The sequence below is a fragment of the Cyprinus carpio genome, chromosome A19, assembly GCF_018340385.1.
Source record: "Cyprinus carpio isolate SPL01 chromosome A19, ASM1834038v1, whole genome shotgun sequence".
Classification (NCBI taxonomy): domain Eukaryota; kingdom Metazoa; phylum Chordata; class Actinopteri; order Cypriniformes; family Cyprinidae; genus Cyprinus; species Cyprinus carpio.
In genome coordinates, this window is record NC_056590.1 from 11,124,798 (window position 1) to 11,138,481 (window position 13,684).

Consider the following 13,684-nt stretch of genomic DNA (forward strand, 5'->3'; position numbering starts at 1 on the left):
ACACTACACCTCTGCTTCCTGACAAAGGCTGATATCGGTCAATGTCTGTTGAATTTTAAACCCTGCATGTTTGAGTAGATGAGTTTGACGAGAAGCACAGACACATTGCTTCAATTAATACGGGATCATTGACAGTTCATCTCACATACAGTATTGTAAGCTATCATGAATGGAAATGCTAAACAATGTTCAATAATAACTGCCTGTTTGGGTCTTTGGTGCCTCTGCCTTGATAATGAATATCATCTGTATGAGTATTTTATGAATGCTGGGAGGAAACGCTTTTTAAAAAGCCATTCAGAAATCTCAATGCATTTTTACTGTAGGGTTTTATTAAACTTGTGATAAAATATGACTCTTGTTAAGTAATATAATTTTTTTCAGATGGGCAACTTCATAGAAAGAATGCAGGCTATTATCTAGATCTAGGATTTTTCAAATCTTAAGAGTTTGCTTCCATCCAGTGTTGGTCAAATTAAATACATAAAACTGAAACAATATTTAGCAATATTACAATTCCCAATGAAACATATTAATCAGAAATGACACTATAGTGACTTTATAGTATGTTACAAAAGAATTGGTCTCAAATAAATGCACTTTTTAAATCTTCTATTCATTAAAGATTCTTGAAAACCAGCTCCCACTGAAACATTAAGCAGAATAATAAAAGACTTGCTGTTTAAATGATTTCAACATTTATAGTAATGGTTCCTCGTGCACCATTCCTGCATATTTGAATATTTGTATGATTATTTATTTTCCACAGAAAAGCTTTGGGAAGGGTTGAATAGTTGAACTACACACTGAGCAGTCATTATTCTGATAAACTAAATCACCCATGCGGATGAAGCATGACAGTTTGAACAAAAAACTCATCACAGAATAATTGTAGCCCAAACATTTTATTGAGACAGAGAGAAAAAGAGACACCAGGTTGGAGGGTGTTTCCGTCAGTTCTTCAGACCTCTATGAGTGTTTGGTTGTATTTCTTCATCTCTTGCTTGAAATAATCAGGCTGCTGTCACTGAGGCCGGTCCGTCTCCTTCCTCTCTCTCTCATTCCCTCTCTCCAAGGAAGCATCCAGAAAACATCTTAATGCTGCTTCCTTCTGAAGGAACACCCTGGTAAAAATGACAATAAAAAGAGAGGTCATTATCAGAAACAACAGCTAAGCTCATTGACAGCAGAAGTGCCCTCAACAATTGGAAAGAAGCACATGTTCGGTTTTTGTACTGTACAGACAAAGGTGAAGTGTTTTATTTCTCTGCCTCCAGTAGCAATAAAAATGATTTCAAACAGATTTCTGAAACACTATAATGCAATCAGTTGGACAAAAAAAAAAAAATCCCACATCAACTCACACCATTCATTGATTGAGCCAATGCTCAAATAAGTATAATAAATCTCTAATAATCAAGATAATTGACCTACAAGTGGCTTATTTATAGTTGTCAATGCATATTAAGCTGGGATAAAAGACATTGTAACATAGACAATAACTACACACTTCACCTTTAAATGGGCCAACGCAATTCTTTGCTTTCTGCAACTGAATATTTGCTAAACCACACAAATTTCATCAGGATTCAACCAAATAGAACTCAAAGCGGCACCACCATCACCTCAATCATCCACTCAAAACATTCATTAACATCACCAAAACATTTGCAGGAGTTTAAAGGGATACTCCATCCCAAAATGAAATTTTTGTCATTATTCACCTACCCCAGTGTCGTTCCAAACCCATAAATGCTTCGTTCGGAACTAGGCCTGTCACGATAACAAATTTTGCTGGACGATAAATTGTTCAAGAAATTATTGCGATAAACGATAATATTGTCGTTCTAAGACCAGTTTCAACTGATATAATGATAATGGCATAATAACGCAGGTACACCTTTTCAAAGATCAATAAACTTATTTCTAAAGAATATTTAACACTGAAAACAGAAAACATTTTAAATATCCACAATAAATGAACAAAACAGGCAATTCATACTGGCTGTCAAATGTTTGCAGCAATCGTCAAAATGCCGGCTTTTAGACGATACTAAAGGGCAGCATCTCTTTAGCAATTAAGCGAACTACACTGTGGGTGAGTGCACACCATTTTGCACTGTCCTGTTTATATTTTGTTTGTCGACTAAACGCCCCGGTGATTGTGCAATGTTGGGAAGACGGAGTAGTTGTAGTTCTTTTTTTTCCAGCTGGGAAAACTGCAACGAATGATTGTGTTAGTTGCTACTGTTTTACAACAAATGCGACATACCGGCTCGCTCAGGTTAAGTGGTTCACCACTTTCATTCGGTTTGATTCCGAAGTGCTCCCACACTACAGCTGTCGCGTTTGGCTTTGAAACCAATTCCATCTTTTTCTTTCTGTATTCCTCCAACTCACAACTAGCATCTTCTCTCTCTCCCCGGCAGTCCCCTCAAGCACTCCCGCCTTCCCACACAAAGACCATGTGACTGACAAGAGGGTTCAAAACAAACAAGCATGCAAATGGAAATTATCGCGGCCGGAAAAATTTCAACAATTCCTCTCCTCTGTGTCTCTCCAAATCTGCGTAGCGCCATTTTGGAGAATATCCGCTGAACACAAGCAGCGTACACTCTTCTGTGTCAGCCACGACACAAGGATATGTTTTCTATGTATATTTACGCTTTGATCTGAACGCAGCACGGCTGACACTGAAGAGTGCACGCTGCCTGCGTTCAGCTCCTTTTCGCCAAAATGGCGCTACGGTGATGTCGGAGAAACAGAGGAAACTAATTGTTGAATAAAGTCGTTATTTTTGTTTTCTTCATGTACAAAAAGTATTCTCGTCGCTTCATAACGTTACGGTTGAATCACTGATGGCAGATGGACTTTTCTGACGATGTCTTTCATACTTTCCTGGATCTTGACACTGTTATTTATTTGGCAGTCTATGGGACAGTCTCAAGCCTTCCTGTTTTCATCCAAAATATCTTCAATTGTGTTCCGAAGACGAACGAAGCTTTTCCAGGTTTGGAACGACATGGGGGTAAGTGATTAATGACAAAATTTTCATTTTGGGATGGAGTATCCCTTTAAAGGTTTGGAAGATATAAGAGAGGCTACAATAAACTGCAGACCTATAACAATGAATATAATATGAATATTCAGAAACAATATCACACACAACAAAAGCCCTGAATCACTGCAGTAATCACAGACAGAACCAGCTTTATAAAGAATTACTAACAATTAGCATCTAAACTCACAATAATGACTGAAAACGTTGTCAAGCTCAATGAGAAATGATTTTAATCTGTCAATAATTGAAGTTAGAGCAAAATAATGTTTGCACCAGTCAGCATCTGCTAACTTAAAGTACTGTGTATATACTTCATTTCAACACCATTCACAATATAGTGCCAGTGTTAACCTACGTGGCATCATCACAGACCTTCCAGCACCAAAAGTACAACTCAGTGTATGCTAAGTCACTCATTTTCATTCAACTGAATTCACTAAATTACAGTTATTCACAGTATCCACAGTAAAGTTACCACTCAAATCAGTCAACTAATAACAATGAGACCTCAAAGTCTGCTTTTCAAATAGTCAACTTGGCTTATGCATAAATTCCTTACATCCACAGCACATTTTACAGGCATATGATCTGCTAAATCAGGCCTCATGATACAATTATACAACAATAAATAATAAAAAAAAACTTCTTATTCAAACAGTATTTTGACTTATTATTATTATTACTTTATTACTATTGCAAAAATACTATTGTACTATAATATAAAAATGAGTATTCAAATTATTTACAGAACAATAGTAAAACTAAAATAATATATATTGAAGATACAGTATCACATACATTTAAGATTATTTAGGGTGTAGTATGAAATAAATGTATTTTAAATGCATTTCAAACTGCAGCCATTTTTCCCTGCGATTCACATGGCTCACAAGTCTCATATGGAAATTCATATAAATACTGAAAAATCCCATTCCTGATTCTTACAAAGCAATGCTGAACCCATTTTTGTTTAAATAAAGATCTACTATAGTTAATGTCAAACCTCTTTTCACAACACAACATTAGCAGAATAACAGAAACCCTCATAACCTCAATAACGTGATAACTACCAAGCAGCATATGATATGATCTCTCCATTCCACTGTTGCAGAGTTTGAGTACAAACACAAACAAACCTTCTGTGAGCCGAGCTTTGCCTCCGGTGGGCTGACACAGCACAGTCGAGCAACCGACACAAAGCACGACCGTCTGCGCGTGGCTGAACACCGTTGTGATCTTATAACATCCTGAGAGTCAAGACAGACACATGATTAAGAACATTCAGACACTGACCGGTCCAGTAATCCTGAGTCATGCGGAGGACACTCACCTGGACACTTGACGTCCATGAAATAAGAATTGGGACACTGTACGAGACGCTTCTTCTTGTGCGTCCTCCTCTCCTCCTCAGGGGTCGGATGCAGCAAGTCTTTTGCGAGCTATTTACACAGATTACAAGATTTTACATGAGAAAACTGATATTAAACACCATTTGACCAGCAACTTCTCACAAACCCTGCATTAAAATATGGTGTGCCATTTGGCCATTACAGTAGCATATGATGTTCAAAAATATTGTTTGGTAGACAGTTAACTAGGTTTTGAGAGAAGCCTTTGCGTCTTGATCAGTTTCAGTTCATTCTGGCAACTCCAGAGAGCTGCATCAAATCATTTACAGCAATAAAGCCACTAGTAACTTGTCTCAAAAGTAGGAATTAAATAATTTAGCAGGTTTAAAGGTACATTTGAATAACACCGGACTATTTACTCATATCGATACTTAAACGTGCGTCACATTACAATTAAACGTCCATGTTTTGTTCTATGTGCGCCGCCATCTTGCTGCAGAGCGCGACCGCACGCTTCTGAACCGCTCGAGACTTAACGCTGCTTTTTATGTTCATCTTCTAGCTCATGTGGCAAGTCTTACGCTAAGGTCAACTATATAGATATGTTCGTGAACGCGATATGATATTTAGGTCCTAAATGTCATGTAATTGGTGTATATTGGCATGTTTTTGCTCTCTGGTACTCACTGGCATGTTGGCGAAGATTAAGCCGCTGCCAGAAAGGAAGTTTCAGGCGGAAACAGACGATTATGATCGGACGAGCGCGGAGCTGAGCGGAAGTGCAGCATCGGAAGTAGATCGCGGACATGTTAGGAGAGGCAGATGAGGTCAGTAACAGTAATCCAAACTGGGGGAAAAGAGTTTTATCTTAGAAAATAACACTTCTTTTGACCAAGTTTCCACATACATAAATACATCTGTGTCTAAAAATAAAAAAGCGAGGAGAACAATATTTTGTTGTGTTTATTTAAAGATTCCCCGTTAGCAAGCATTCATTCATTTACTTACTTTCTTACTTATTTTTTATGCTTTTTACTTTTGATCATCGTTGTTATAATGGATTTTATTGTTGTTGTTATTATTATTATTATTATTATTATTATTATTATTATTATTATTTTGTATTTATTTATTTATTTTGTAAAACTTATTTTCTTGTTGCTGTTGTTGTTGTTTTTATTTCTCTCCCCTATGTTGATTGTTATTCTGTTAGTTATAGGCTACTGTTTGAATAAAAAATATATTTAAAAATAAACATTAAGAGGTACAGAAACATGCAAACTGGTTGAAAATGCTTCCTAAATAACAGCCTCTATGTTGAAAATGGTTATGGTCAAAGATAACATTTTAAAATCATCTTTTCACTATGTTATCAATTCCTACTAAAATTGGCTTATAAACAAAACTATACCAAAAAGTACAATAACGTGTTTTTATTTTTGTTTGTTTGTTTTTTTGGACAATAGACTACCAAGATGACCTTTGTATTTTATTTTTGAAGTACCTTGAAATCAGGATTATTATAAAGTAAAACTAAGTATAACTAAAACCATTACAAAATATTACTTCAGATAAAATAAACATTAACTGAAATAAAACAAATTATAAAAAAATACCGTAGACTTATTTTATTTCAGCCTGTTCAGTTTAAGCTGAAGTAACCTAAAATAACTAAATAAACTAAACCTTAAGAAAAATAATTTAGACATACTTAAAAAGAAAACAACTAATAACATAATAAACAACAAAAACACACAAACTTTCTAAAACCTTATCTAAAATTTAAACGAAAACAAAATCTAAAAATCAAATCTAATTCAAAATATTAACAAAAACTACAAGAGTATATCAATGATACTAAAATAGCACTGCTTTATAACTTCTAATCTTGCATGAATATAGCATTTATTCAGTACTATTGACATCGTATAGAACTGTTGGTGTTTTTCATTTTAGATTCTACAGTTGTTATTATACCATGCATTAATTCATTAGTGTTTCTGCTAATCTTACATTAGAGTACTATTCATTTATTTATGCACTAAACTCTTTAATGAGAGGAAAAGTGATGAATTCTGAGGATGTAATACGCAGCTGGTGATGATGAGAAGGTTCTTCTTAGGTGGAAGGCTGTCTCAAGTACACTATATTCATGGAGTGAGCAGAACCCAGGAGGTGGAATCAAGGCTGCTCACTTCCAGCTCATCATGAGAGACAAGTGTCTGCAGATGTGCCCACCCAGAGACTTCAGGCAGCTGGGAAGCATCGTGGTTCACTGTAATTGCTGTAGCAGCTCCTGATCAGCATTCCACAACAGACAGTTTATCTATACGGGATGAAGGGCAATTTGCCTACAATAGAATAATGCGTTTGCTGATAGGATCCTGTTGGCTACAAGCCCAGGGTTTACAAAATGTAAAAGAGGATGTTCAGCACGATACATTGGGCAGGTTAAAAATGCCCTATTATTCTGGTGTGATTGTTTCTAACACATATCATTGAGTTAAATGGACCAGATGTGTTTAATCAAATAAGTGCATTGTGGTCAGGTTATTAAAGCAGCCACTGAAAATGGCTGTCCTGCTTTGGCTGTATCCGAAAGATCTCTAGCAGCTACATGTGTAGACTCGAATGGCTGAAATGGTAGAGTGCCTCTCAGTATGTGAGACAGCTTGATCAATGCCTGCCTATCAGAAGAGCTCAAACCTCTATTCAGACAGAGGAAGTCTCCAGCAGCATAGCACTTAAGCAGGCAAGTTATTATCCAAGAGCCTAATGAAATCTCATGTCTAATGAAATCTCATCTCGTGTGACAATGTTTCCTGTAGGTCTAGTAACCAACTAAAGGTCAGTTGAGTATATTCCCCCTCTGAATAAATAAATGAATGAATGATCAGACTTTTGATAAAATACACAAAAGCATTTATTAACATAACAAAATCCCTTTATTATAATTTTTTTTTCAAAATAAGCATAGCCTAATATCTTTTAATTTAAATAATGAAAAATAAAGAAGCAACATCATGCCAATCATCTATAAGAAACAATTTACTCAAAGGAACACTTTTACTTTGAAAACTTTATTAAATCACATAGGATTTAAAAATCTTAATTTGGCTGTTTAGAATACAAAATAAACTGGATTAAAATTGAAACCGAATCCCAATTTTAATAGGCCTATGAATAAGAGCTAATATTTTCTTCTAAGGTCAAGAAAATTCCTTCAGCAAGAACGTGAAACACAAATACATTGGTTCTACAGTAAGCTTAATCAAGGCCACCATCACTTACAAACATTACCGGCGTTAACAGTTGGGAAATATTGACCGATATGTAGGTTTAGCGTTACAACAGCAATCATCAAATTTAGTTAATATGCACAATTTGCAATCTTTTGAAATATTGAGTATAAATATAATTTAACCCTTGTGCGCTCCTCATTTGGGAGTCACACTCATGGTCTTTGCGGTCAAAAGTGACCGGACACCTGATATGTAACTTTTTTTTTTTTTTTAAGTAAAATCAATCTAATATATTTTTGTTCAATAATATTTTTTCTTTCGTATTTTGAGAGATTTTTATAGTACTAATTTATGCAATATTTATGCAATAATTATAATAAAAAATTTTCCCATTGAAAATAGTACAATTATTTTTCTAATTTCTTTAAATTATTTTTCAGTTAATGCAGTATTTCAGATTAAAATAGAGACTAGGCCTTTAAAACCTAATTTTTGAAGGCAGAATAGCACCTCCTGGTGAGAGCATGAAAAGAAAAACCTGTAATTTCATGGTGTAACCAGATTCCTGTATAGGACTCTATAGATAGGCTTGTGAATTCCCTAGTTGTTTTTATACATAATTGTTAACTTTTATTAGGTTGTGGATTTAAATGTATATTAAGGCATTCTCAAAGACTACTTTTTGTCAAGGTTTATATTTTTTGTTGTTTTAAATGTTGATTTGAAGTGTAGGTTTTTTGCTTATTTCTACATTCAAACCTGAACACAGAAAGCATTTTGTTACACAAAACATTAAAATTCTATAAAAATGTAACAAAAATGAACAGGAATGCTTTATCAGAGCTGAATCTTGGATCTGATCTGACTCATTTTGGCTACATGGTTATAGCCATATCAATTCATTTGAGTATGTACAATTCTGTACGTGTGTGTCTGTGAGTGAGTGAGTGTGTGTTTAAGTAAGTGTGTGTGAGTGGATGTATCCTTTTTAAACTCTTGATGTTTTAGAGTGTAACCCCTTCCTTGTTGTCCACTTTTTTACTGCATTGTATTCGAATTATTGATTTTATTTTACATAGTTGCAGTGTTACAGTCACACCAGTTCATAGGTGTTTTTTTGTGTGTGTGTGTGTGTGTGTGTGTGTGTGTGTGTGTGTGTGTGTGTGTGTGTGTGTGTGTTGATTTTGCACTCTAGATGTTTTAGAGTTTCACCCCTTCATTGCTGTGCAATTTTTTTCTGCATTGGGGGGGATTTGTAGATTGTACATACAAAAATGTTCATCATTTACTCACCCTCATTTCGTTCCAAACCTGTATGAGTTGCTTTCTTATGTTAAACATAAAAGAGGATATTTTGAAGGGGGGAAAAATACTATAGAAGTCAATGGCAACCGCCAACTGTTTGATTACCAGCAATCTTCAAAATATCTTCTTTTATGTTCAGCATAAGAAATCAACTCATACAGGTTTTGAACGACATGGGGGTGAGTAAATGATGACAGAATTCTAATTTTTGGGTAAACTTTCCCTTTAAATGACGTGAAAAATAATGCATATTTCTTTACGTTCTCAGCTGGCTCGTTGGTCTAGGGGTATGATTCTCGCTTAGGGTGCGAGAGGTCCCGGGTTCAAATCCCGGACGAGCCCGGAGTTTTAGCACGAAATAACAAAAAAGCCGAAACTGTAAACCATGACGTGTCTAGTCACGTACAGCAGCTCTAGGCACAAAGCGTGGTGTATTGTGCAAAAACGTCTTGTGCTATACACTTCAAAACAGCAGGTAGCGCAGAGCGACTTGATTTGTTTTCTGTATATTTTTAGTTCCTTTGACAAGAAAATGTCTCCTGTGAATTGAATGCACTATAAGAAGTGTAACTGGAAAGAAAAAAAGAAAAGACAAAAAAATAATATTTCAGTGTGCGTATCTACTACGCTTCAAATGGTGTAGGGTTTCATTTTTGAGTGTAAAATTCACAAAGAAATTGCAAGTAACACATTGAATTCAATGTGAAATTTTAAAAAACAAAGATTGAAGAGTATTTTCTTGTAAAATGTTTTCCAATAAACTTTGTTTTATTTACAACTTCAAATTCCTTTTCTATTTTCTTGTTTGAACATTTGGCCATAATTGCATATTACTGCATTTTGGTCATTTCTGGCATAACACGTTGACCTCATTTCATGTTTGAATGATGTAATGATATCATGTGGCAAATGTACTAAGGTCATCTGACAACTGTTCATCATTGCATAATACACAATACACGTATGGACAGGCGAGATCAGATATCAGTTATTTATCTGCTCCTCCTGATAGGTGGAGGTGGAAATAGCTCCGTATGGATCCACAACTGTTTGAGCACAACGCACTATGGTAACAAACAAGAAGAGGCAGAGAAGAAAGAGAAAAAAGAGGGCAAAACCCAAATCCACATCGATCTCCAGCCATGATGATACTGGTGGCGCTGGCTGGTCCATCTGTGATGTGTCCATCTCCAGAGACTGCTTGTGTTGAGAGTCAATTAAAAACCCACCAGATCTTTTAGTTTTAGTGCCAATGACAGATCGTTCTCCTACAAGGAAATCGAGAAGTTATCCATCCGACCTGTGTTATTGTTTCCTTGAAATTGAGTCAAAATCCTTTGGAGAAACTGGGTCAGAGTACAACGGCAACCCCTCTGGCAAATGTGCAGTATCAGTGGTGGTGTTGTTTTTTTGACAGGAGATCTTCAGTGTGGCCTTGTGAATTGGATCCCAGAATACGAGAATAGTTGCTTATGGTGTATGAAGCCACATCACCCTGATTAAAAATGAACATCATTATTAAACTAAAACAGTAACATCATAGAGTTTTTTTTTTAACTAAATATTTGCTGACCACATTTGATGTCAAATTGACTAAGGCATGATGAATTATGAATCATCTGAAATATAAATAAACTTGACTGGCTGTTTCCATTAATTCATCAAGACACAAACGACATGAGGAAGGAAGATTCATGCTAAAGGGTGAGATATTGTCCCCCGTCATCTATTCTAATGAACATTGCTGTCCTCTAAAGGTGCAGATACATTACATTGGTTTTGTATGAAGAACATTTCACACGAAAGTTACTGGCAAACCAAGCTTTCTGTTCGCCAGCACACCGAATGTGACCAGTTTGAACCCAAACGATTTTCCCACAAGGATTTTGAAAGTTGGTCAAGTTGGTTTCGCTGTGCTGTGCTGACCAACAGAAAACTGCTTGGTTTGAAATTGGCTTGCTTCATACATCGCTACACTGGCAAATGTACCTTTTTTTTTGCCAGCAAAATTTCCCTAATGTAACCACACTGGTTAATAAGGTGGCATAACTGATATGGAACCTCAAAAGTGACAAATATGGGGAAACTCAAGCAACTCTTCATAACATACAAATAGATCATGAAACATCTTACTAAGCTAACAATGTGGATCAAGTGTCTAATAAATCACTTTTATATTAGATTAACCAATATTTATTGGTTTGTTTTTGGTAATTGAATGAAATATATGTATAGTGAACATTTCTCACACTTATTAAAGAGAATCATCTTGGATGTTTTCACTGTGTACACAATGGAAAACCCTATGGCACCTAACTGTTAAATTAAAGCATGAATTAAATGTAAATGTTTCCTAAGTAGGCAGTTCAATAGGTTTTGGAGCAACCTTTGTTTCATATGTTGTCTAAACATCTTTCATTTCCATCCTGTGGACTTCTTCACCTCTGCACATCCATCATTTTCTCTTTGACCTCTCATAGACCTCTGGCTACATCTTGTTCCCATGCTAACATCTACATGATACACCATCTCTGCTCTCCCTCTGACAGTCTCTCAGTCAAACATCACTGTTCCACAAGTTCACTTGGTCCACCTCCATCAAACAGAGTGTTTGCATATTTCCGGCCTCCTCCTGGCACCCAAGCCATTATGAATAGTTTAACAGGAGTTGAATGACGTTGTGTGGAGTCTGGCTGTGGTCCAGTCACCTGTGCTCCGTAACTCAAGCAGGCCTCCGACCAAAAAGGTAAAAACTCCCACACGTCACACCAAGGGAAAGGAGTAGGAAGAACAAAGAGGAACATGACGGAGGACAGGAAGGAGAGAGGAGAACAGAAAGACAATACGCAACTGCAATTAATTTCGCCAACAGGGGCAGAGTGAGGGGAAATTGAGGCGATAGCTTTAATTTGATTGGCTGCCAGGCCTGACAACAAGAAACAGAGCAAGGTGATGTAGTAAAGATATCATCCTTTCCAGTTAGCTAATAGTTTCTACACTCGCGTTCAGGAGAATGAAGGGGAAAGCAGGAAGCAGGATGGAATAGTAGTTGAGTAGAGAGATGGGTGATTTCCAAAAGCTCTTATAAATAATGAACAATCCTAGAGAGATTTCATCAGGGTGACTGAATAAAGCTTAGTCAATGCACAACTATTCTGGTTCCCCCTGGAGGTAGATCCCATTTCAGGTAGACTTGATAAAAAATAAGAACAAGTAAATAGCATGCACTGTTACTGCTCAGGAATAACATATTAAGTGACATATTAACACGTAATTATTTAACATTACTTGCTCATAATATTTATATTAAATTCAACTGAATATACATGCATGCATGTATGTGTGTATATTTATAACTTTAATTTTAAATATTAAGACTTTGTGAAATTAAAGCAGAAACTAAACTAAAGGTGGGATTTTGCAATATTTTTAGTTACACAGATGTATTATTGACAAGAGGTTTTAGTCATAAAAAAAAATACTACACTACAAGAAAAAGATATGGAGAAATTGAAATACTGTCTATTGCTTATGGGTTTCCTTACAAAGTACAGTAATACAAATCACAAAAAAATGTAAAAATTGATGTATTACTGTATGTATTAGTTCACTTAGTTTAGTTCTCAATAACTCATTAAGATAACCAAAAATATGATTCAAAATGATTATATAGTCTCTCATGCTCACCCAGGCCGTGTTTATTTGATGTAAAATACAGTAAAAACTGTAATATTGTGAAATATTACAAGCATCAAATGATCCTTCAGAAATCATTCTAATGTGCTGATTTGCTGCTCAAGAAACACAATCATAAATTCTGAAAGTTTTTGATGATTATATAATAAATAATAATAATCATTATATAAATATAACTATACTCTAATATTCTTGATATAATAAATATAATATAAACAATTATACTCTGATATACAATAAAATATAACTATATACATCTATCTATATATAAAAAATATATAGTTTTATATACATACATACACACATTCATTCATATACACACACACACAAATAAAACACTATATATATATATATATATATATATATATATATATATATATATATAGACCAGCTGCATAGCTTTGTTGCAAAGATAACGCATGTCATATAACACGTTTAATTAATTTGGCATCAATCACTCACCTGCTTCACATGCCCATCCCATTGTCCTCAGTGAGAATTATTTGGACCTTACAGACCTTATTTAGATAGATTACAAACTAGCACATGATTAATCATAGATCATAGAGATATGGAGGAAGAAAGTTGGATCACTGCTGCCAGACATGGACAACTGAACTTCAAACATGTGACCTTTTTGTGTGGAGGTAGAAAAGCGACACGGCCACATTACCACAGAGGACCAATTACAGTCAGTGTGTGATCACACCAATTGCTGATCTGAGATCAGATTTCAGCCCATAACCCTACATTTAGGCTAAGAGTCATAGCGTGGTTGGTAACTGATCTCAAATATTAAAGTGGCAGCTAACTGTAATGTGGTCTAAGGTTCATTACACAGGGGAGAGTCAGGTAGCCACAACAGTGGAGAGTTTCAGCAGAGGTATCACACGTGCACTACAAACATTTTGGGCTGTCACAAATCCAAAAAAAGATTTTAAATAGCAGAGAGGAACAAATTTTAATCATTTTTATATTTCACATATTACATTTACTTGACTGATAGGTTTTGTCTTATGAGAGAAGCAAAA

General features: G+C 35.4%; 1 protein-coding gene and 1 non-coding gene across 2 annotated transcripts; one reads left to right on the plus strand and one right to left on the minus strand.

Annotated features, from left to right (window-relative positions):
* Positions 1 to 889: 889 nt before the first annotated feature.
* Positions 890 to 5,224, minus strand: LOC122148805 (40S ribosomal protein S27-like). The gene is made up of 4 exons (XM_042776426.1): positions 5,098 to 5,224; positions 4,392 to 4,500; positions 4,198 to 4,308; positions 890 to 1,124 (listed from the first exon to the last, which is right to left on the minus strand). The coding sequence occupies exons 1-4, from the start codon at positions 5,101 to 5,103 to the stop codon at positions 1,096 to 1,098; spliced, it is 255 nt and encodes an 84-aa protein (XP_042632360.1). The 5' UTR covers positions 5,104 to 5,224; the 3' UTR covers positions 890 to 1,095.
* Positions 5,225 to 9,227: 4,003 nt separating this feature from the next.
* On the plus strand, positions 9,228 to 9,299 carry trnap-agg. The gene has a single exon. It is a non-coding gene; the product is annotated as a tRNA-Pro (tRNA).
* The last annotated feature ends 4,385 nt before the right edge of the window (positions 9,300 to 13,684 follow it).

Coding starts and splice junctions, on each gene's coding strand:
- LOC122148805 (XM_042776426.1), bottom strand. Junction 4,309..4,391: donor CATGGACGTCAAGTGTCCAG/GTGAGTGTCCTC, acceptor CTTGACTCTCAG/GATGTTATAAGATCACAACG. Junction 1,125..4,197: donor CAAAGCTCGGCTCACAGAAG/GTTTGTTTGTGT, acceptor CATTTTTACCAG/GGTGTTCCTTCAGAAGGAAG.